The sequence below is a fragment of the Leptodactylus fuscus genome, chromosome 10 (assembly GCF_031893055.1).
Source record: "Leptodactylus fuscus isolate aLepFus1 chromosome 10, aLepFus1.hap2, whole genome shotgun sequence".
In the NCBI taxonomy this organism is placed as follows: domain Eukaryota; kingdom Metazoa; phylum Chordata; class Amphibia; order Anura; family Leptodactylidae; genus Leptodactylus; species Leptodactylus fuscus.
In genome coordinates, this window is record NC_134274.1 from 17,207,366 (window position 1) to 17,231,981 (window position 24,616).

General features: G+C 39.0%; 1 protein-coding gene across 1 annotated transcript in view; it reads right to left on the minus strand.

Annotated features, from left to right (window-relative positions):
• LOC142219116 (uncharacterized) overlaps nucleotides 1-24,616 on the minus strand; it is a 60,495-nt gene that overhangs the window by 12,939 nt on the left and 22,940 nt on the right. The window contains exons 30-54 of the mRNA XM_075288083.1: nucleotides 24,315-24,530; nucleotides 23,391-23,512; nucleotides 22,480-22,570; nucleotides 21,581-21,641; nucleotides 20,727-20,823; nucleotides 16,793-16,976; nucleotides 15,854-16,013; nucleotides 15,686-15,738; nucleotides 15,340-15,360; nucleotides 14,989-15,142; nucleotides 14,823-14,907; nucleotides 14,203-14,248; nucleotides 13,150-13,264; nucleotides 12,674-12,783; nucleotides 12,436-12,594; nucleotides 11,589-11,816; nucleotides 10,950-11,016; nucleotides 10,160-10,305; nucleotides 9,246-9,395; nucleotides 6,461-6,640; nucleotides 4,874-4,976; nucleotides 3,618-3,756; nucleotides 1,435-1,660; nucleotides 1,006-1,132; nucleotides 211-332 (exon numbers count right to left, since the gene is read on the minus strand). Coding sequence (XP_075144184.1) covers nucleotides 211-332; nucleotides 1,006-1,132; nucleotides 1,435-1,660; nucleotides 3,618-3,756; nucleotides 4,874-4,976; nucleotides 6,461-6,640; nucleotides 9,246-9,395; nucleotides 10,160-10,305; nucleotides 10,950-11,016; nucleotides 11,589-11,816; nucleotides 12,436-12,594; nucleotides 12,674-12,783; nucleotides 13,150-13,264; nucleotides 14,203-14,248; nucleotides 14,823-14,907; nucleotides 14,989-15,142; nucleotides 15,340-15,360; nucleotides 15,686-15,738; nucleotides 15,854-16,013; nucleotides 16,793-16,976; nucleotides 20,727-20,823; nucleotides 21,581-21,641; nucleotides 22,480-22,570; nucleotides 23,391-23,512; nucleotides 24,315-24,530 — 3,162 coding nt within the window. The remainder of the gene's footprint in view (nucleotides 1-210; nucleotides 333-1,005; nucleotides 1,133-1,434; nucleotides 1,661-3,617; nucleotides 3,757-4,873; nucleotides 4,977-6,460; nucleotides 6,641-9,245; nucleotides 9,396-10,159; nucleotides 10,306-10,949; nucleotides 11,017-11,588; nucleotides 11,817-12,435; nucleotides 12,595-12,673; nucleotides 12,784-13,149; nucleotides 13,265-14,202; nucleotides 14,249-14,822; nucleotides 14,908-14,988; nucleotides 15,143-15,339; nucleotides 15,361-15,685; nucleotides 15,739-15,853; nucleotides 16,014-16,792; nucleotides 16,977-20,726; nucleotides 20,824-21,580; nucleotides 21,642-22,479; nucleotides 22,571-23,390; nucleotides 23,513-24,314; nucleotides 24,531-24,616) is intronic.

The window sequence follows — 24,616 nt, forward strand, 5'->3', positions numbered from 1 at the left end:
CAATATTTGGTAAAGTTAGAAGGGACCAACATGGAATCAGATCTGGGTGTTGGGTGCAAAAGGACACCCATAGTCTCTCTACATTAGCTAGGAGAAGTTATTTGTATACAGGGCTAGTCAGACAGTAAAACTTTGTCCAGGTGGAGGAGAACTTTAGTAGTAGAAGAAATAACTTATAGCCCTTTTTTAATATATTTTTTGGACACTCACCTGTACTAGAACCTTCTTTACAATGGTGTCGGTTTTGCCTTGCTTCGGAACAACAGGGATCTCATTTCCGCAAAAATCTTGTGTGTCCACAGCTTCTGTCCTTACAGTAATGTTTACTTCTCCTATAATGGGATCCAGATGGTAAATTGTATGCAAAATAGAGTTTTTATACTAACAAGGAGACCAAGACCATAAAGATCAGAACTGAACATGTGAAGTTAAGGAATTATATGTATTAGTTACTAGAAATGAGTGAACCTCACGAGAATCCATGAATATTTGTGAGGTTCACCAGGAACCAGAGGCATGATTACTTTATTTTGGGGTCTCGCTCGGGGAGGTGAGTAAAAATAAATGTGATATACTCACCTTACCTTACTTCTCCTGGGAATCCTCTCAGCATCCATTGATCTCCTAGCACCCTCTATTGGCCTCTTCAAGGCTCTGGCTGATGTCAGGTGCCTCAGGGTCACAGATTAGTGATGTCAGAGCACCCCACATAACACTGAGGCTTCAGTGATGACCCTAGGGTGCCTATGCCAGACAGAGACCTAAAGAGGATGCCAGGGGTCCAGTGGCCACCCAACGAAGGTTAAGCAAGGTGAGTATAAGGTGAATATGCATTGGTACATTAAAATGAATGCCAAAATACTGGACATATAATGCAACTGCACAATTTATATCCCTATAGAGATCTAACTCAGTTTAGAAGAACTTGGGGGTGCAGCTTCTGTGGATATAGGATAATATTACTGTCATGTGACAACTACCATATCCTCCCAATTCCCATCATACCCAGTTTGGAGGCTTTCAGGTTCCAGTAGAAGGTTTTGCTCTCGTCTGCACATATACAGCTGCTGTAGTCACAGTGATCACACTTCTTCTCCTCTAACTCATCGGTGGTCTGCAGGGTAGTTTGCACCTGGCAAAAAACAGGTATCAAGAAATAAAATCTTATCTCATTGAGGTACAGGACATCACTGCTTTGGGTTATATCAACACAGGTAATATATGATCCCTCATCTTTAAGATAGGATAAGTGATTTTATCAATGGTAGCCCGTCCGGCCAATGGACCCAAAGGACTGGAGCGCTTTATGGTGGACCATTCTAAATGGGATTCAGTAGGTTTAGAAGTGGTTAAGATTAATCAGAATCACTGCTGTAATGGTTCACCCTTGGCGTTTAACAAAAGTTATGACATTTCATGCATCGCCATATTTACCATTATACATTGTTTCAGGTAGTTGAAAACTGAAGCTCTGAGGGTAAATGTTTCTCCTCTGACAACAGAATATGGGAGGGTAAGATCTACGAAAAATGGCTGGAAAACCCGTAGGGATGATGAAGGAGAGATACCAAATCCACTGGGTCCTATACATATGGCTCCTGCATTCCAGTCAGTGATGGTGTCCGGAGCCTTATGATGGATTTCAGCTCGACCAGATTCACTAAATATCAAGAAAATAGAATTATTTTTCAGTAATATCTCAGCAATTCATTTTAAGAGGTTTCATATTTCTTGCCATCATTTCTTGGGAGTCGGAACTTTGGAACGCCAGTGATACTTATGAAGAGAGCAGGGCTCTTCCAAAAAGCTTTTTACCTTTGTGGGATTGATACAGGCCCCAGTGATTGGACTGTCACAATATGACATCACATTTTCGGGTTGGAATCTACCGATGTCTCAAAATCAATTTTACAAGTTTTATGGAAAAAAATGTGGGGTTTTTTGTATAATGAAGTTTTTCCATATACATTATGTGTTGTTCCTCAACATTTTTGAGATCAATGCTTTTTCTTATTATATGGATTAATTCTGAAAATATATCAACAAATTTCTATCTTGCTGAAGAGATTTTCTACAAAGTATCAAAGTTGGTAAATATATGTAACATGGGCTTGTTTTGATAAGACATCTCCTTCACTAACATTCATTAGGTTACTCATTGATACAGTTGCTCATGGTTAGGTTTTTGAAGAGATGAAGAATCTTAAGATACGGCCCTAAGATAATGGATCCCTGGGCTATTCTTAATAATATGGATCAGATTTTAAATGCTCCAGACAAAAAATAAGTTGAAATGGTCAATAATGTTTCAGACAACAGTCTCATTTTATAGAGCATGTGATTCTGGACCAAAATGTAATACACTATAATTAAACATGTGACGATTTTCTGGCTGAAAAACCACCCTAAAGCTCCTGCCAGTAGGTGTTACCCTTCTATCTAATTTGCAATTTATTCTTTTGTTACCAAAGAAGTCCATCCATAGATATAAGATAGAAGCCAGACGTCTGGAGTAGAGATGAGTGAACACCGTTCGATCAAATACATATTCGATCAAATATCAGGCCGTTCAAGGTATTCTATTACAATCGAATACCACGAGGCAAACGCAGAAAAAATTTGTATCTCCTCCCACCTTCCCTGGCGCATTTTTTGCACCAATAACTGCGCACGGGAGGTGGGAGAGGAACTACGACAACGGAGGCATCGGAAAAAAAATCGGAAAAAGCAATTGGCTGGCTAAATCAGGTGACCTCCAATTTAGACGAATGGTGGATTTAACATTCGATTAATTTGTGACTGTGAACTATGTGCGCTCTGCTTGGCTGCATCTCCGGAGTAGTTGAGCTGAGCACATGGCCCGATGTAGCAGTGCTGGCTGATGTAGCAGTGTCCAATGTAGCAGTCCAATGCAACGGAACTGAGTGTGTAGCAGGTTGAACTGGTTGGACTGCTACATTGGACACTGCTGCATCGGCCAGCACTGCTACATCGGGCCGTGTGCTCAGCTCAACTACTCTGGAGATGCAGCCAAGCAGAGCGCACGCCCAGCTCTGCTTCATCTCCGATGTAGCATTGCTGTGTCAGCACTGCTACATCTGAGTTCGGACCACAATGGAAACTGCTGTGGACGGATCTTAGACTCTGCCTCCTCCAGCAGAACCAGCGTTCATTGGCCGAATGCTGTACACTGGCCAATCAATGCTGGTCAATGCATTCCTATGGGAAAAAGTCAGCTCGCACATATCGCAAACTGACAGGGATCCCGACATAATAAAGTGACTTGGCCTTGTTAGATGCCCCCAGACATGCTTATATCTGATTTGCTGTTCTCTGCTGACAGACTCCATTCAAATGTATTCCTTTCTGAGGTTATGTTACTTTATATATTGACATTTTGGGATACATTTGAAGTGAATAAGACTGAGCAGCTGCACTGCAATGCCATATACAGCCTGTTGTCAGGTGTGGCGCAATGATTTTATGGTCCTTGAGAATCCCTTAAAATGAAAGAAGTGACAAAGAAGGTGTATAGCAATGGGCATCTGTGCTTTCCTTATCTTGATACAATCTAGTCATGTTACTAATAGGACATTTATATCAAGTCTACAACTTACCCAAGAGCAGCGAGTTCCCAAATCCAGGTCTCAGGAAAATATGTTCTTACTTTTTCAATTTCTTTAGGCTCTGTTGGTGCATTAGGCAGTGCTTTTCTTGCTAGAGCGGGACTGCCCGGAGGACCAGGAAGTCCCCTTTCTTAATAAATACAAAGATAAAAATAGAGAGAATTATATACTACATTACACTGAACAATATATATAATACAATCTATGTCTATTTTTCTCTGCCCTTAGAAGATACCCCCAGGTTTGGGTACACGATTGACCTTAGGAGGATGTCACCTTTGTCGCCACATTAGACAGTCAGGGTGAAGGATGCACCACAGATAGTCTGACAATAGTGTTATGGATGTGTTATTTGGATACCTTACTGTCAGGTGGGTGGTCCTGGGCTCGAGCAGAAAAACAGGGACCGACTACCAGACAGTAGAGAGCATGACTGTGCTGAAACTACAATAAGTTATTGCTAAAGTGCTAAGATGGTTGGAGAATATCTTTAAAATTCTGCAAATTTTATAAATTTTATATTTGCAAAAATTTTCTCTACAAATTTAAATATGGTGATCTCCATGGGAAAAACCATTTGAGTGGCTAAAAAAATCAGTCATATTAATCTATTACTGCCTACAGTAATACAGATGTGGCACCAATCCAAATTCTTTTTGTCTTTTGTCCTTTATACTTTCTTTTCTTTTATGACAACCTGATTTTGGTTCCAAAACGACATTAAAAATTCCGTTCAGAGTCATGAATGAAAAGATCCGCAAGTACAATTTTTTCATCTGATGAAATGATAAAGGAATCCATTGATATCCAACAGATTCCATTATATTCCATGGGGTCCCTCGGGGTCTGTTATTGGATGGATCCAACTTAATGTTTAGTCCGATCTTCTGATCCTACAAAACTGAAGAACGGACTATAATAATTCAGATATGAACTCTAATCTGCGTATATGACAGTACTCGGCTACATTGTAACAAACTGTACAAGGTCCGGCAGTGCCAAGCTTGAGGAGCTGCCATGATAACGGCATGAAGGGAACCATATGTTCTTTGTGTCCTTTGAGGTGCTGAGTCTAAGACCCAAAGAGCTAGGGATGCCATTATGGTTAGTTAGAAGCCAGGCTGTCTAGGATTTGATCGAAACCAAAATCTATTGCACGTGAATGAACATTTTTCTAAAACACTCTTCTAATCCAAAATAAGTCAAATATAGAAAGTTCCTAAAAATGATTACTTTAATTAACTTACCAGCAATAAGCATAGGTCCTCCAAAATTCATGAACATTGGATAGTCATTACATGTCAGCGCCTTCTTAATATCAGCACTTGTTACTATTTTTAAGCGGAGGTTCTATGAGGAAATGCAAAGTAAGATATATACGATATATATGGAAAATTGGAGAATCTATTGTGAAGATCAGATTGAGTCCCACATTATGATGCCGAGCTTTGCCACCCAAATCCAACAAGCCTGATGATTACTTTCTCCTCCATGTTTTTTACATAATACCTTGGCCAACTTTTCACCCCCCTTTGCTTGAAAAAAACGCAATTCCTCTGAATTGAGACGTCTTGCAGATCTGATCTCATTCTGTATATTTGGAAATAGTACTATCTTTCTTTTCTACATGTTGGGTATAATTTTCTGTATATGGACACTGCCCTTCTTATACCCTCTATACTGGGTGTAATTCTCAGTATTTGCTCCAATTCCGTATTGTGTATATGGACCACTTATTTTGTAATGAATACTGAGTGAAATTCTTGGTATCTGATTTTTCTCCTTACGTTTGGTTCACAACTGTGCTCAGGTTTCCATCCTATGGGTCCGCATGGGGATCCGAAAACGGAAACACAATCCGCTTTAAAAGCGGTTACCTGAAGAAACCTGTGCACCCCATAGTCTGATTTCTTAACCCTTTAAGGATGCAGGCTTTAATGTTTGGACACTAATGCTCAGTGATTGTTTCAGATTTTTCCATCCCCGTCTTTCAAAATTCATAACTTTTTTATTTTTCAGTTGACATAGCATATGAGGGCTTATTCTTTGTATGACGAGATGTACTTTTATATGGCACCGTTTTGGGGTACATATAATATATTGATTAGCTTTTAGTCAAGTTTTGGGGGGAATCCAAGTAAAAAAAAAATTTACTAAATAAAAAGTGATAAATAATAGAGATGAGCAAGTAGTATTCGATCGAGTAGGTATTTGATCAAATGCTACAGTATTCAATTGAATACTACGTTATTCGGAATACTCATACTCGGTTGAATACCTTTTACATTTACCGCGTGGTATTCGACCAAGGACGAGTATTTCAAATACCGCAGTATTCGATCAAATACCTACTCGATCGAATACTACTTGCTCATCTCTAATTAAAACTGCAACCCCACGTTACGGAAATGCAGCTTTTTTTTTTTTTGCAGATTTTGTCGCAGTTTTTTTGAGCTAAAGCCAAGAGTGGCTACAAAAGGAATGGGAAATGTATAGGAAGTTCTTACACTTCTACCTGCCACTCAATCCACTACTGACTTTGGTTCAAAAACAGCAGCAAAATCTGCAAAAAGTTGCATTTTTCGCAATAAGGGCCTTAACCTAAAAAAATGAAAAGAAAAAAAAAAAAGTTCAGGAGACAATGATATTCACATTGTACTTGGTGATAGATATGTCCTCCTATAGCTAGAGACATTTAAAAAAAAAATCTACATTATAGTAAAGGAAAAACTTTCTTAAGATCCCCCAATGTTGTTTGGTCTTTTGACCTTTCTTTTACATGTGTATAATGAATCTTTATGTAATTTTTGTGTTACTTTGATCATGTATTTTACCTTAAACAAACCATGTACATCCTCATGCTCATCCCTATGGAACCATGGCCGAAATGGCCTCCCAAAAGAGGGACTAGAGAAAGAAGGACGTCCAAAATGTCCAAATCCACACGTATCTTTATCTTCATCGATACGAGAATCATACCATCCAAAATCAATGGCTGGGAATAGGTCAAAAACCTTGTAAAAAAATAAAAAGAACACTTAAGAATGTTAAACATTAAATGGACTTTGGAGTCCAACACCTGCCCCCCCCCCCTCCATTAGATGTTCCTACAGAGAATGGAGCAGGAAGCAGACAGCGCTATTATCTGTGTAGTGGCCACATCAGGTACCGCAGATCAACTTCCAAGCTGCACCTAAACTGCAGTGAGTCAGTTTCACCACCACACAGAGAACAGCGCTGTCTACTTCCTGCTCCATTCTCTGTCTATCAGCTGCTAAAAACAACTAATTGATGCGTGTGCCAGGTTTTAGACCCTAACAGATCTGATATTAGTCACTTATCTGTAGAATAGGTCATCAATATTTTTAGCCCCCGAAATCCCCTTTAATAGCAACCCCAACCTACTGAATAAACACATTCACAGTATATACTACATGTCTACTTGTCTCTACTTTCTCCACGTTCATCACTATTATATAATGCCTAACTGAGACACAGATGAGCAAATATCAATAGAGGGTATACCCACTCCTCAACCATCGCCCCATTCAGGATGTCCCCTGATCTGTAAGTTATCCCCTAACCTATGGATCAAGACATACAAATGTGATAAATACTAGTTGGTTCTACTAAATTATTGGGTTTATGGGTTCTATCCTGGTCATTGTTTACATACAGTCCTATGAAAAAGTTTGGGCACCCCTATTAATCTTAATCATTTTTTGTTCTAAATATTTTGGTGTTTGCAACAGCCATTTCAGTTTGATATATCTAATAACTGATGGACACAGTAATATTTCAGGATTGAATTGAGGTTTATTGTACTAACAGAAAATGTGCAATATGCATTAAACCAAAATTTGACAGGTGCAAAAGTATGGGCACCCTTATCATTTTATTGATTTGAATTCCCTTAACTACTTTTTACTGACTTACTGAAGCACAAAATTGGTTTTGTAACCTCAGTGAGCTTTGAACTTCATAGCCAGATGTATCCAATCATAAGAAAAGGTATTTAAGGTGGCCAATTGCAAGTTGATCTCCTATTTGAATCTCCTCTGAAGAGTGGCATCATGGGCTACTCAAAACAACTCTCAAATGATCTGAAAACAAAGATTGTTCAACATAGTTGTTCAGGGGAAGGATACAAAAAGTTGTCTCAGAGATTTAACCTGTCAGTTTCCACTGTGAGGAACATAGTAAGGAAATGGAAGACCACAGGGACAGTTCTTGTTAAGCCCAGAAGTGGCAGGCCAAGAAAAATATCAGAAAGACAGAGAAGAAGGATGGTGAGAACAGTCAAGGACAATCCACAGACCACCTCCAAAGAGCTGCAGCATCATCTTGCTGCAGATGGTGTCACTGTGCATCGGTCAACTATACAGCGCACTTTGCACAAATAGAAGCTGTATGGGAGAGTGACGAGAAAGAAGCCGTTTCTGCACGTACGCCACAAATAGAGTTGCCTGAGGTATGAAAAAGCACATTTGGACAAGGCAGCTTCATTTTGGAAACAAAAATTGAGTTGTTTGGTTATAAAAAAAGGCGTTATGCATGGCGTCCAAAAAGAAACAGCATTCCAAGAAAAACACATGCTACCCACTGTAAAATTTGGTGGAGGTTCCATCATGCTTTGGGGCTGTGTAGCCAATGCCGGCATCGGGAATCTTGTTAAAGTTGAGGGTCGCATGGATTCCACTCAGTATCAGCAGATTCTTGAGAATAATGTTCAAGAATCAGTGACGAAGTTGAAGTTACGCCGGGGATGGATATTTCAGCAAGACAATGATCCAAAAAACCGCTCCAAATCCTCAGGCATTCATGCAGAGGAACAATTACAATGTTCTGGAATGGCCATCCCAGTCCCCAGACCTGAATATCATTGAACATCTGTGGGATGATTTGAAGCGGGCTGTCCATGCTCGGCGACCATCTAACTTAACTGAACTTGAATTGTTTGTCCAAAATACCTTCATCCAGGATCCAGGAACTGATTAAAAGCTACAGGAAGCGACTAGAGGCTGTTATCTTTGCAAAAGGAGGATCTACTAAATATTAATGTCACTTTTCTGTTGAGGTGCCCATACTTTTGCACCGGTCAAATTTTGGTTTAATGCATATTGCACATTTTCTGTTAGTACAATAAACCTCATTTCAATCCTGAAATATTACTGTGTCCATCAGTTATTAGATGTATCAAACTGAAATGGCTGTTGCAAATACCAAAATATTTAGAACTAAAAATGATTAAGATTAATAGGGGTGCCCAAACTTTTTCATAGGACTGTATCTGTATTCATGAGGTCTCCGTTATATGGCTACTTGGGGAATTGGGTAGAATCCTTCATTCATCAATCGGTTGTGATTTTTAATTACTTCTGTGAGACAAATGGCACCATGGTCCACCTGTCCCTTTAATATGTTGCCCTTACATAGGTAACAGATCCACTTTAATTGTGAGCCTCAAACAAGAAAGGACCAATGAGGGTGATCAGGTGATTCTTTTCACAAGGCTGCAGAATATGGCGGCCCCTTAACAACATGATAAAATGCAGTATTAATGCATAAGCAGCTAATGGCTAAGTGATCTTTATCTAGTAACCATTATAATTCACTTACTTTGTCAGCCGTCAGCTCTTTCTCTGGTTTCATCAGTACCACGCTCTGATCCACCACCCGCAGACCACAGAGAGATCCCGGGGCAGCTTCAACCTGGAGAGACACATCTGATCCTGGAAGGACCTCATGTGGGGAAAACTCAGTTGACACCTAAAAAGCGAAATAAACATAGTGACAGTCCAGATACCTGACTCTGGAGTGAGTAGGTAAATGCTCCAACATTAAGTGACTTCCCATCCCGTGGCTTGTTGTTTTATAGGAAAGACTTCTATGATTAAGTGTAAGCACTAAGCAGAGTCAAGGGGAACCAGTGACACTAAAATTTATAACTTTGACCCACAGGAAAGAAATATGCATATAAGTCATCCTTGGTGGTAGAAGGAAACTTTCTCTAGCATCACCTTTTGGAAGATAGCACCCTATAGATCAATGCTTGGTTATCCTGAAATCTAGTAGCATAAACTGGGAATAAAATCAGGCTCGAATAACGCCTCCAAAAGTAAGAGACACCCACTCGCAGATCGCTGTTTCAGAGTTGTTTCCTGTCATCAATATGAAGCAGAGTACAGGCTGGCTGGGTGAGTGAGTGGTCATAGACCTGGCTCAGAAGGAGTTCTGTGTCTCATTAAGAAGTGACTGTCTCAAAGAGACTGCTTTGCAATGAACAGGAACTTATTAGGCATTGCATGTCCTGCTAAGGATTCTTGGAATATGCAAATAGTTTCTCATTGATGGAGAAGGGGAACAATCTGTGCCTTACGTGGGAATCCTAAAGTCTTAGCAACATCTTTCAACCCCTTTCATTTTAGCACAGAGACACGGTCACATTTACTGCCAATAAAATCTAGCCACGTATCATAGTCAATGACGGAATGTTCTATGTTGTTACAATTTAGAAAATGAATACAGCTTACTTTGTTCTTGAAACATTTCTGTACATTGAATTTTGCAGTATCTGCTACTATTTCTCCATTAGGTAAGAAGATGTAAACAAGGATATGAAGAATCTTAGAATTGCCCGCAGTGAAAGGGAGGTTCAAGGTGACCTTTCCAACGATATCTGTGATACAAAAAAACAAACAAAAACAAAACATTATTGGCTTAAAAACAAGGATTAACTAAGTAACTAGTGGTCCCTCTGTCTCGGAACTACTTTAAGTGTAAAGTGGACCTCATTGGGTAAGGAGGAGAGTGTCCCTGCTAGGGAAAAGGATCTTGCGGTATGGGGTAATAAGGGGGACAATTCTGTTACCAGTGGTGGAAGAGTGAAAATTCTGATTTGGTGGGGATTTGGAAGGGGGACAATTCTGCTGCCAGTGATGGAAGGATCCGAATAGGGACATCTCTACTAATAAGAGAGATGGGGTTAGAAAGACAATCTTGCCCATTCCAGAGGGGTAGGAAGTTAATCAGTTTTGCTTTGTGTGGGGTTAGGAAATGGGACAATGCTGCTGCTGCCATTTATAAGAACGCTCCAAAATTTTGCCTATTTTTTGTCAGAAACTAAGCCAACTAATATTAGACTTGACTATCTAAAAGAACACTGGGTTTTCAAACAGTATCAGACACTTTGTTATAAATCTGGTGCAGTTTAAAGCTGTCTAGTCTAGACTTGCACTGCCAAAAATTAGACAGTATTAGCTTATATGCCCCACTGTAGTTGTAGACTTTTATTTCGTAACCATATTTAGGTGCATGCTTTACCTTCATTGGTATTCTCAATGCCAATGTCCACGGTCCCTGAGTCTTTGATAGAAACTTTGGAAACCAACTGTGAAAAAATGATATAGTCATAGGATGGTGGAGATAAGTGATTGAATAATAAAAATGATGAAGATGAGGAAAAGGAGGACAATAGACAGACACGGGTAACTCTACTCAACTAGCTCTGTTAGATCTTCCCTTGAAGCTTTATCATTCTTTATCAGGGCTAATTTTAGAAAATAGCAAAGTGTAGTATATGCAATGCATGTAGTCTTAGACTCGCTTGCTATCCACTACACCACCAGGTTGGTCTGATGAAGACACCAGGTTGGGTGTCGAAACGCATTGCCATACACAGTATGGAGTAGAGATATCGGCAAAGGTCCTCTCTTGCCACTCTGAGCCCATAGCAGTTGCATTGGTTTTTCCTTTAGTAGACTCTATACTGTCCCATCTCAGCTCTATCCTTTACTTTGTTGTACAGAAAGTCACTGAGCAGATGATAGTATAAAATATGGTACAACAAATAACATTTGGGTCTAAGCACTCATCTCAAATCCTGTGTTTTTGGACCTTTGAATAACGTGAGCACTCGAAAAGCCAAACTGATGTGCTGATCAATGGTTTTATATATCTCACCAGGTAATGCAGGGATATTTTTTTGGCCTCTGTAATCTCAGTGTGACTAATGATGTATTCCACATGGACCTCTTGTTGGCCCTCACATGGCAGAACCTTATTCAGAGAATTCAGTTTCAAGAAGCTCTTGCTCCGAGAGAAGAAGGGAAGGACACGTTGTGAGGCTTGACCATAATCGGGCCGTAATCTACCATAAACATATGGATAAGTCCTCAGGTCTGTTTGCACCTAAAATAAAAGCAAAAAAATCAAGGTTTTTCTTTCAGAATAAAGTATAATACTGTACAATTCCACCATAACTCACTTATTACTTATTGTGTTGTCAAATTGAAGACATTTCCCCTTTTAAGTAGCTCCTTTAGTTGTATTATTAAAGAGGCTTAGTACTTAGATTCACAAGTTATTTTTGTTCTTTACATTGGAGATAAGTGTGATAAATACCGCACTATGTGATATACAGGGGGAGAGTCAACGGGGAGATTTCCTTGTCAAATGGAAACCATGGACAACATTGGCTTGAGACTTGTAATAATATAATATTGTAAAAATTGTGATATTTCCTTATGTATTGTACTTCTCTATGACGCTAGTTTCTCACGTTAGTTGCGGAAACCTGTGGACCCCATGGACTAAAATGGGGTTTGTCAGGGTGAAAAATGTGGAGAAAAAAATGCTTTTCGCTCTGCATTTTTCAAGCAGAGAGGGGAATGGAATCTCCTAATGTAGAGCCAATGCTGGTGTGAACCCAGCCTGATAATGTATTATAACATTGTGTTCTAAGCATAGATAAAATGAATATTTTTTTCCAAGGTTTGTTAAAACCTACAACTGATGAATATATTCATACCGATAATGTCATGGCGTCTTTCCAGTCCGTTGTATTCAGAGTAAACGATGCTTGGCCATTCTCATCGGTCACTAAGGTCTGGCACACCATGTTATAGCTACATTTCAGATAAACTGTGATGTTTGGTTTGGGAAGACCTCCAGCATCCTCCACTCTAATCTGGAATAAAAATATCAAACTATATAATACCGGAGTATGACCTGTAGAACATGGTATATGAAGACAACGTGTCACTTACCAAACCACTATATGGGCGTCCGGCCTTGTAGTTACTGTCAGGATCAACAAAAGACACTTTATGGATAACATTTGATATAGTGGTCCGACCACTTGACGATAGCTCCACCCCTGCATAAAGAGGGAGAAAAGAAAGGCCGAACTTGAAGCCGCAGGCAAAATCTGCAACAGGGACCCCTACTTACAATTTGCCATTTATAATGCCAGGGTCTTCTTATATGACAACTGCAACTTTTACTGGCCACGGATTGTATAAAACCATATAGTCAATGAAGACCAGCAACAATGTAAGTGCCCTTTGCCTTTGTTGCCATCTATTCAAAGGGATAGTCTTCACGAGACCACCCTTTAAACTCCTGTTATCAGCCAATAAATCCAGTGAGATTGCGGATTCCGTGTACCCATTTCCATTTTTGCCATGAAAAAGCATCAATCTATTTGTACTGTAATAACACAGTTGAGTTACAACAGACTTACCAGTCCCTTCCTCTGTTATAGAAGCTGTACCTTTCAGTTCATTTGTCATAAACGTTTCATTTAGCTTAAAGAGCCCAGAGTTGATTACAATGGTGTGACAGCCAGATCTGTCCAACTGCGTGAAAGAAACAATTCAGATTCAAGAGTTATTGACTTAATACATCACTAGGCATTGCCAACATGACATTGGAAGCTGCATAAGGGGTCTACTGGACGGTCTCTGGACTTACCAATAACAATACTGTTACGTATAGCATTAATCTAAGAGACCAGGATTTCCTTTTCATCAGGTATGGCAACCACCAGTCACCCCATTAAGGGTAAGAAAATATATGCATAGGTGGCTCGCTTGTGTTCAAGGCTCAATTTCCTGATGCTTTTTAGGTCAAACAAGATCAGTATGAGCCATACCTTCAATTGGGTTGAAATATAGTGTAGAACACTCTTGGGGCTCCTAGAATCCTATCTATCTATTTTCTATCATTCTGTCAGTAGAATCCCAGTAGAATCAGGAAAATGGCTGAACTGATATGCCCAGTCAGCTCTGCCAGCTTATGACACGGTGGAAAGGCATCGGAAATAGAAGACAGAGGCGTCACTAGAGTGTATTCGGAGAGCACAAGGGACGCCTCTTGTATTTTCTCAAGACTTTTTGCATAACAACTAAAAAAGGAAATTCCCAGGAATGGCGGCACGGATCAGAAAAAGAAAAGTTGGGGCAACACAGTGACTCAGTGGTTAGCACTGCAGCCTTGCTCGGGGTCCTGGGCCTTTCTAAAGGCTGTTCCAACGTGGTCTTTGTAGAAAAAGGGATTCTAATGATAGAATCTGTTTAAATGAATATACAACCATATGATATAAATTGTATTGAACTTTCCAAAGCGAGATCTGCATTGTCTATGGTATCCGTATGGCTTAATAGAGCATAAGGACCAGGGCTATCAACTTAGGACTGTCAAGTAGCTTGATCAAAGACTGTATAAGTAATATCACATAAGGGGATCTTTTTGGGTTGCTTGATATTTTATCACAATGATGGAAAACAGACCTTACCTTTCCAGAGATCTGAGTACATATGGAAGGTTCTTTTGAGCTTAACCTCCAATGATAAATATGGGCTTCACGACAAATTGAAGCTGTAAAATTCCCCTGGACTGGCTTCCCATATGTGTACCTAAGGGAAACAAAGAATATATATATATATATATATATATATATATATATATATATATATATATATATATATATATATTTTAATTGTTAAGACATTCAAGGGAATCCATTCAGCCATTCCAACGGTATAAGTCCATCTAGTGTTGATACAAATCTGCAGCGAGATCGAGCAGGACACTGATTTTTTTCTGCAGGGATCTCTGTCTCAATGGGAGGCAGATTCGGGACAGAATCTGCCACAGATGTGGGGTCAGTCAAAACACAAAGAAAAAAAGGGGAGGATTTGAGGGCAGAATCCAACCCCAAATTCATGGCAGATTTCTATGTGTGAATGTACCCTAATAAACATGTCTAGATGAGTTGTTTCATGACCCCTTGGTAACTAGAAGCAATATGGTGGTCAGCTTTCATGATGGTAAAGAATCTACCAGAAATCGGATCCTTGAATCAAATATAATCCAATGCTAAATTGTATTAAAAGAAATTTAATTTTAACTCACTTGCCACAAACTTCAACCGGAAACTGCTCACTGCTAAACAGAACATACTTAGGGAAATTGATATTGACCTCAAATTTTGGAAGAACTGAAAATACATAAAAAAATGCAACTCAGAAATAACTGAAACACACAGGGTAGTAATTGGCCAAATTAGTCATTGCCTCACCATATTCCTCCACACTGAAGGTATGGGATGTGTCTTTCAGTTTAATGGTATATTCTCCAATGGTGGGCTCAATGGAAAGAGGAAAGGATCGCTCGGCAATGCCCTGATCGAGGCTCACATTTACCCACTGACTAATCCTGTTTTTGTCTGGGTCCTAAAGGCGACAATTGTAAATTTAAAATTACCAATTGGTGAAAACAGGTATTGTAATTGTTCCGAAAAATAAAAAATCACAAAAAAAAAAACCTGAATAAAAAAAGCAGTGATGTGAATGTTTTTTACCTTTGCATGCAATATCAATATCTTAGATTACTATTACTATTGTTATTATTTCTTGATATATTTTCCTACCTGTACTTCAACCACGGGGATCTAAGGTAAAAAATAAAATATATTGTATTAGAATTTCGCCAGATAATATGATATGATACAATGGAACATAACATGAATTTGGTAATTTTGGCATATTTGATATACAACAATAGATGCACAGTATGGCTGAAATACAGAAACCGATTTTGCTCAAAATTTGAATTTTTAGGTAATTGGATATATCATACAATGGAACATACCATGATTTTTTTTTTTCATATTTCATATACAACTAAAAGTACAGTATGGACCCATCTAGAGTAACTCAAAATCAATCAAATGACATCTGATTTTATTCATTTTTTTGTTTTATTTTTAGACTTACCAAGATATTTTCAGCCTTGAAATCTTCATTAAGGGACAAAATTCTAAATCTCACTGTGATAGAAAAAAAAAAAAGTCACTGTAAATTTTTTCAAGAAAAAAAAAAAATAGACTATTCAATATTGTATGCAGAATTTATTTTTTTGTTAGATTCCTTTCTTTGTCTTACCAGTTTGTCCTGGCTTGTACACGGCTTTGTCTGTCTGGACCAGAATTCTAGATAATGGCTTCTTTACAAGAACTTTACTGGTGTTGGTTACCGATTCCCCTGAACTCTCAATGGACAGAGTTAGTGTGCCGACCGCCTCTTTTGTTTCAGGAATTGGAACCTATAGGGATACAATTAATATAAACTAGTTGCTTTGATGAAATTGCAAAATTTAACCACAAATATATAGAGATTATTTCCCCTTCCCGTAGACTGGTGTCTGACTATAAAACAATACGCTCACGCGTTTTCTCCTCCTAATTGCTACAATTCTTTTAGAATTAAATTCATATTTATATTCGCATTTCGAAAGTTTTTTCCAGTAATTTCTTCATTGCATTGTTTGGGCAAACTGAACACAACATTAAAAAATGGGCAAAACTGTTGGATTTTAGGGTCTTTTTTTGTCTGATTTTTTATGTCCATTTTGCATTAGTTTTTTTTTTATACTTTTTTAACTGTTTGTTAAAACAATCAAATGAGCCTCATTGTTCTATGTTTTGTTACCCACTCAAAGCCATCAAAGGGGTGCAAATAAGATTTGAAAGACATTAAAAATGGACCCATTGACTGTATTTCATTGCCCCTCGATAACAAGGGAGAAAAACAGGACATGTCCTATTTTTTAATATACCATTAGAAAACACAGACTGGTATAGATACCTATTGACTATCATTGTTCTAAAAATGGATGTGTAACAGGTAAAAAATACCTAATTTTATAAATATTTTCAATTAATAATAAAGTAAATATTGTGATATATCTCCGCTAAATCTTCACCTTTCAGTTAAGGATATTACTCGTATATTCCACTGTATAATATCCATATTTTTCATAGGATTTCCCCAGGCAAGCAATTTCCTTCTTGCCCATAGTGACCTATCTTAGTCCATTTTTACCTGGAAGTTGAGACAGGTGAATAGATCTTCTTGCTGGAAGTTCTTTTCAATGAGTGTGGTCTCCTTGTTTTCCAGGTTTAGAGATATTTTCACATTGGATTCTCCTTCGGCACCCTCCAATTGTAAACAGACGTTTTCGGGGTGGTCGGTGTGTAACTCTGATGGGAAGATGACGGCATAGTGTCTGGAAAGAATGAGGTAAGATGGATATCATCACTATAAAGAATTAAGTGACACAGAAGGATACAGCTCCAGAGCAATGAAGAGAAGAAACCCCACAGTATAATAATTTCACTTCAGGTTCTATCCAAACTCCAAAGGGTTGACTCTTCTGATCCTGAGAAAAATTGAATCTTCAGAGGTTTGCCCGTCTCAGGTTTGTGATGCATTAGATAGTTGTATGACAAGAGTTAATTCCCTGTCTATATTGCCCTTTTGGTATTGGCCACACCTCGGCACAGTACTGCAGGTTGGAGGATTATTACTCCATTACTTATTGGGAAATGTTGTTATTGCATCACGTGTTGTGTTATATCAATGTCACTCTAAAAGGTGCAGGTCATTACAGTTCTAGTGTTTTCTAGAAGCTACATTACGTAATGACTCTCTAAAGGGGGAATGAAACCTGTGAGTTGCCCAGAGGGTGAAATTGTTTCTTGCCTCCCCTATAGTGAGACCCTTTGACGTCAGGCATTACCCAGATTACCATGGTTCTGTATTTAATGTGAACTGCTCGCCAGTCAGTTCGTGGAGTAGAGTGGTCCCACAGCTGAAGAGACACAAATTGGTTTCCCAATCTGATGCACCTTAGAGAAACTCATTGGAAAGAGATTGTGTCCTACAGTAATGGACACTACCACCATCACATCAGAGGAAGCGTGCTCTTAGAAACCTAAGTCTGTGATCTTGTAAGCTGAGCCTAATGTTAGGCTGCTTTACATATGTCAGCTGTATTCCACTGCTTTAGTGTTCCTTTAGTTTTCCTTATGTGTTTCTTAATCACCAGTGGTCCGAACTGCCACTGACACACATACCCATTACAAGGACAGGGACAGTCACACAACTACTCTTCTTAGGAATCTGCAGAAACCTAAATATTTGTACTTCTGCCTTCATTGGGCGGGTAGTAGTTACTGAACAGTCCCATGTCTGCTAGATGGTAGTGGAATGTGGGGTGTTTGCTGGGCTATACACAGTAGTCCTGACAGTGTCATGGGTGTGTAGGGGAATGCACAGATAACTTATTTCTTGTCCTTTCGCTCCAATATAGGATATTTTAATCTTATACTCCTTCCTTGCATCCAACAGTAATCTCTTCAGGAAGGCAACATACGTGTCAAATCTCCTGATTTGTTGCTGCCATTAGCAAAAGCCATTGATAAGAAGACATAACGCCCCTTACCTTGTTACAGTACATAACAGGAAGGATCTCTCCACCTATCGCACCCAATATAATCCACACACTGAGGCTACGTCCAGGTAGATAGACATAGAAGTATAAAAACTCTAACGGGACATACCCTAAGCAGTAATTATACAACTGATAAAGAATTTCATATATATCACACAAACCTGACAAATATTCTTCCCAACCACCATAAACACTGACCAGATATCACTTTACATTCTACAATCAAATATTCAAAAGTCGTTGTACACCACGACATTGTTTTTTGGGGTAATTTACAAAGCATACGGTGATTTGAGCATGTATTTACTTATTTTAGATATATTTCCATAAAACACAAAAAACTTAGTAATATTACACAACTAGTAAACTCAATACCCTAAACTTTTTGATTTTCAGAAAACTAGAAGAAAAGAGCAAAAAGTCATATCCATGCTCCAGGATACAATAAAACTTTTTGATATATGAAAGGAAGAAAGTCAAAAAATTTTAGAAATATAACAGAATATAAAACACAACTACTGTACTTACAGTTTTGCTTCCAATGTTCCCAATAACTGAAATAGGACCAACACAACACAGAAGCTCCAGCGCCCCATTGTGAGACTGGACAGGGCAGTGAGGTCTGTGTGCGGTCCTTCCAAAAGTTTATATTGTTTTACTCCCCCGCATGTTCTTGCTCACCATGGACATTGCACATCAACCTCGCATTACAAATATTTGTTAAGCCCTGACTGGTCAGTGAAAGGTTTTCTAGGTAGTTTCACAGAGATACAGTATAACAAAACAGTATTTTGGCCAACTTGGAGCTGTTTAAACCTACGAGGACTCACAGCAAAGTAGCAAACCTATTCTATACTATTCCAATGTAATGGTCACATGGGGATGTAGTACAGATCAGAAGATGGAGAACAGTTTTTGTACTATGATCTCTGCTATTTAACCCTATCTCAAAAACAGATTTGATGTAGTGTTCTCCTGATAACCAGCCAGGATGTCCTTATTGTGATGGGGTTATCTTCTCATACATGTAGTGTCCTCCTGATAACCAGCCATGATGTTCTTATTGTGGTCAGGTTATCTTCTCATACATATAGTGTCCTCCGGATAACCAGCCATGATGTCCTTATTGTGATGGGGTTATCTTCTCATACATGTAGTGTCCTCCTGATAACCAGCCATGATGTCCTTATTGTGGTCGGGTTATCTTCTCATACATGTAGTGTCCTCCTGATAACCAGCCATGATGTCCTTATTGTGGTCGGGTTATCTTCTCATACATGTAGTGTCCTCTCCTGATAACCAGCCATGATGTCCTTATTGTGGTCGGGTTATCTTCTCATACATGTAGTGTCCTCCTGATAACCAGCCATGATGTCCTTATTGTGGTCGGGTTATCTTCTCATACATGTAATGTCCTCCTGATAACCAGCCATGATGTCCTTATTGTGGTCGGGTTATCTTCTCATACATGTAGTGTCCTCCTGATAACCAGACATGATGTTCCTATTGTGGTCAGGTTATCTTCTCATACATGTAATGTCCTCCTGATAACTAGCCATGATGTCCTTATTGTGGTCAGGTTATCTTGTCATACATGTAGTGTCCCTGTCTGACAACCTGTCCACAATAAGGACATCATAGCTGGGGTTTCAATGTCCACCCACCAGTTCTGGGATACTTGAACATTAGAGATAGAGCCATGATAGGGAAGAACTATAGAAGACATAGAATACAGATCATATAATGGGCAAAAATATTATTACTTCTCATGTACACATACTATATTATGGATTTATGTAAAGCTTCTTGAAATGTTAGATACATTTTATCACAGTACACAACATTTATGACAAGTTACGGTTTCCTACGTTGGCATACAGTGCGGCTTATCTCTTAGTAGAGAAAATATTCCAGTCCGCGCTCCTGAGATTTTCTTAAAATTTAACTTTTAATTTTCCATATAAAAATGGGTAAATCCAATGCAAAAAGATAAATGTGACAGTGATAAACACAAAAGTGCGTTTAAAAACCCATGAACCGGCAACCGGTTTTAACTTCCCCTTTTCTTCGGCTTATCTCTTATTTGCTAATGGATTAATTATTAGACAATAGTGAATGAACCCTTAGCTGTGAGTGTATTGATCCTAAATTACCCCACAGTTTTAACCACTCGGGGCCGATTCTTTTATGTAAACATTTTTTTAATTGGACATTTTTAACGTCCAATTAGACATCACAATCATAATTCTCAGTAGTCCATACAAGACCTGAATTAGCACAAGGTCACATTCTACATAATAAATTGCACCAAAGATTAAACTTTTAGGAATTTTTTTGCAATAAGCAAACATAAGGGACTGGAATCCTGGATGAACTAAGGAAGTACTGTACACCACACCACATGATTTATTGGATCCTGGCCCTTTCCTCAGAGGACCCTTTAAGCGACACCCTAAATATTTCTCTCCTAACTCCCCTTATCCTCCTCCCACTTTGCTGCCCATTGAGGCTTTCTATTCTTACATGTTAGAATTTGCTTTCCTTACTGTTGTAAGCCATTGAGCCTCCATTGGTATTGTGAATTTCTCGTAGAAGTCTCCACCGTATTGCTTGGATATTGCTATACAAAAAATATGCAAAAAATTTTTTTAAAAAAACACAGGTTGTCAAGCATCCCATGAATGCGTAGCCTCTGATGGAGAGCTTAGAGAGTGTTGAGGCTTGACCCTTGGGGTAGGAGGGAGGGGTTCTGTGATGGTCCATAAGTCACAGAATTTGACCAAGCCCATCCATATCTAGTCAGGTTGCCCTGTCTACCAGCCACCAGTAGTTCTATAGAATATTCAAGCTAAATAGTTATTTCAGGAATGCTGGAGAGTTCCGTTCCCTTCCAGTATCCGTCCACAAGGGACCTAATGAAAGTCAAGATGTGAGAGATCAAAGAGGCATCTGGATGAGGCTCCCCATCCAATCCCAAGGACAAAAGAGACAGCATGTGGCTGCTCCAGCCTCCATCTCAACATAGAGTTTACAAGACCGGTTGCCAGAATGTGCGTATAATGTTGCATTCCCACGAGATGTGGACATAATGTAACACATGTAAATGTATAAACATAGGCCATGTAATAGGGTAGACTAATGATAAACTACTTGTTCTTTTGCCAACAAAAAGGCAAGACTACCACAATCAATATTAAAAATCTGTCCAAACTTTATTAACAAAAATGTTAAAACAGAAATATCCAATAGCAAAAAGAAAAGAAGAAAAAACACACAAAAATGGACCAGCATTCAGGTAAGTATGGTATATAATGACACAAGTCACAGCAATAGGGGCAATAGAAATGCAATGACTGGTATTTTAAGGGTGCATTCACATGGAGTAACGTGCCGCGTGACCTTGATCTCACTTCTCTTTATTAACTTGTCTTTCTCCAGCTGTGAAGAAAAACTGGTGTTAGAATGGGTGGAACCAAGTCAAAGAAAATATTATTTCTGCACATGAGGCACTTGTCCTCCTAGAAATACATATTTATCAAGGATTTTGCTCTTCTTTATGTAAGAGAACTTGTTTTATGGGACCTAAATCGGGTAAAAGATTTGAACTACAGTACCAGAAACAACCCAAGGAAAGAGAGGGCGCTGTTTAAGACCTTTAGTTGTTTATAATGATGACTAATTTATTACACAAGAATCACCACCTCCCTTTCTGGTACTGTATATAAGATCTCATCTCTCTTCAGAAGACATGCGCACCAATGAAAAATCTACCTACCCATCCACCAACCATGTGTCCTGTATAATACTAGTTTTATCTGTCGCCAGAATATCAATTCATGTCAATATGAGAATGAACTCTTTGGAGCAATGAGGATGATGCCATTGCCCCCAGGAGGTAAGCAGGAACACTGTTGTTTCTCCAAAGACCTCACTTGTATAGTGAAAAAAAATTGGCATAGTCGGGAATGGAGGGAGTGAATCACAAGGGGAAAACATTGTTTGATTCAGGTGACTGTAACCTATCTATCTGCAGTTATTGTGGATTGATATACTCAATTCTGGTGACAAACTCATAAGAGAAGCCAAAAACCTTTGGGCACCTTTAGTTACTATGACCACTATAACTGTTACTTCTGCACCCCCTACTGCCACCTGGCTCTTATGAATGCCTTACTTTTCAATACTGAGCCCAAAAATGGTAAATAAGTCTACTCTAGTACATTGTAACCTTTTTTTTTCTTCTTTCCAACATGTTGCTTAATTCCCCTTAACTTACTTTCCTTATTGTGCTCTTTACTGGAATGTAGCCAGACAACATCTTGACTTCAATAACAGCCATGTTAGATTTCTCCCGGGTACCGGTATAGCTGTTAGAATAAAGATACAGACAGGACATATACATTCATATCTGTTATAATAGGTATAATACCTAATAGTTTCGTCAATAGAAAGAAGATATCGAAAGAAGAATATTCCACCATTTGATAGATTTTGATAGATGAGCTTTTAATTTGTTGCAACACCCCAAGGGGGTGGAGAGCCTAGTTGGCTTCTACGAGGTTTGGAAAGCTTACATTTATGGATTGGAATTGGACAGAGGTGCAAGTTGTTGACTATTGGAAAGCAGGTAGACAAGAGGAACCCACATACTGTAAGAGAGGGAAAGAGAGCCAAAAGGAGAAGACAATCACATTAAATAATGGTTACAGGAGCATTCAACGCACCAAAAAAAAAAAAAATAAATAAGAAATTCAGAGGGAAGGGAATATAGGATGATAAAAAAACAGGTGTCATAGTCACCATTCCTTCACCCTGACATCCCCTGTCCTCTGCAATAGTCTCTGGTTCTGGCTCTCTAGTGATGATGGGTAGTCAGATATGTCATTGGTGCAGTGTCAGAACTTCTGCAGTGATGAGATATTGACTGATGTCAGTGGCTGGTTGAAGTGGCCACATGGTGGTTATCAATGTCATAGCAGGAGTGCTGAAACTGGAGACCATCACAAAGGATCAGACACTGCAGTTGTGATGACTTGGTGAAGGACATGTGAGTATGACTTTCACGCCCCATCCCCATTAATGGCTGGAGTACTAACCACATATTCAATACTACAAGCTCATTGGTCCTTATTAGAAATTATTGTACACAGTGTGAAAAAGTGCAAGAGTACATAAAATAAAACTCACGTGGCAGTGATAAGAATCTCAAATTTTATCACAGAATCCTCCAGACATTCTCCTCTGGATTTCACACTTAATAAGAAAGTGGCCTCATCTTTTGGAGGAGGGACATTGTACCTCAATACCGCCTGTGGGTTAAGCAAATACAATACACGGCAAGTTAATTCCTCAGTGGGCAGAGAAGTTTCATACACTTGCTGACCTATTAGGGGAGGCTTTGTAACCCATTGATTTCAATGTGTATCACGCGTATTCGGGCACACATTGAAATGAATGGGATCAGTTTGAAAGCGCCGCGCCCTGACACGTGTATACGTGCCAGAATGCAAGGCATGTTACTCCATGTGAACTGCCCCTTAGACCATGTTGAACTGTTAGCAGTTGTCCCACTGTGGACTCCCATCTAATGTGGTTCTTGACTCTACAATATCACAGTTGTTCAATGTAATCTGCAGTGATCCTGGGAAAACACTAAAGGTGAACTCACAATACTGTTCTATTTACCAATTTGTGAAAATTGTGCAAAAGACTGTGTTTTTCATGACTTTATATTAGGTTTAGGCCCTCACGTGAACCATCTTATTATATCAACTTACAAATGTAGTGTAGATGGTATGAACCTATAACATTTAATCTTCTCAATAATGATAAAAGTTTAATCATACATGGTAGGATATGTTCATTATACAGCTTTAGGAATCTTTAGAACATATTTTCATATACTCCGGATGCATGGGATACATATACTACCAGACTTTATGGTAGTATTACTGGAGGTCCGAACCCCATAGACCTCAAAGAGTCAAGGAAAAGTGCCCACTCCTTGCTAAAGCTAAGAGTGACTCTCAAGTATATTTAATAGTCCAGTTTTAGCTCCCGTACAGCTAGACGAGTTCTCAGTATCAGAATATTAAATATCTTTCTACTCACCTGAGCAAAGACACAGCCAGCCCCAGTTGTGGTCACAGTGTAGTCTTCGGGGATTTTAGGTAGTGTTGCCCTTTGCAGTAGGAGTCGGTTATTCTTGTCCACATGGAACTGCTCAAGGAATCCTGACTTAGAACTGACTGTCACAGTAACATCTCCTTTATCAGAAAATGTCGCCTCTCCATACTTGGCCAGAGCCTGAAGAGCCACCACTGTGTCCTTCAAAAGGAAAAATGTGGAAATTTTACATTGGGTACAAAAGTATATGATCATCTTCACCAGATCCTCTAGTAAATAAAAAAAAA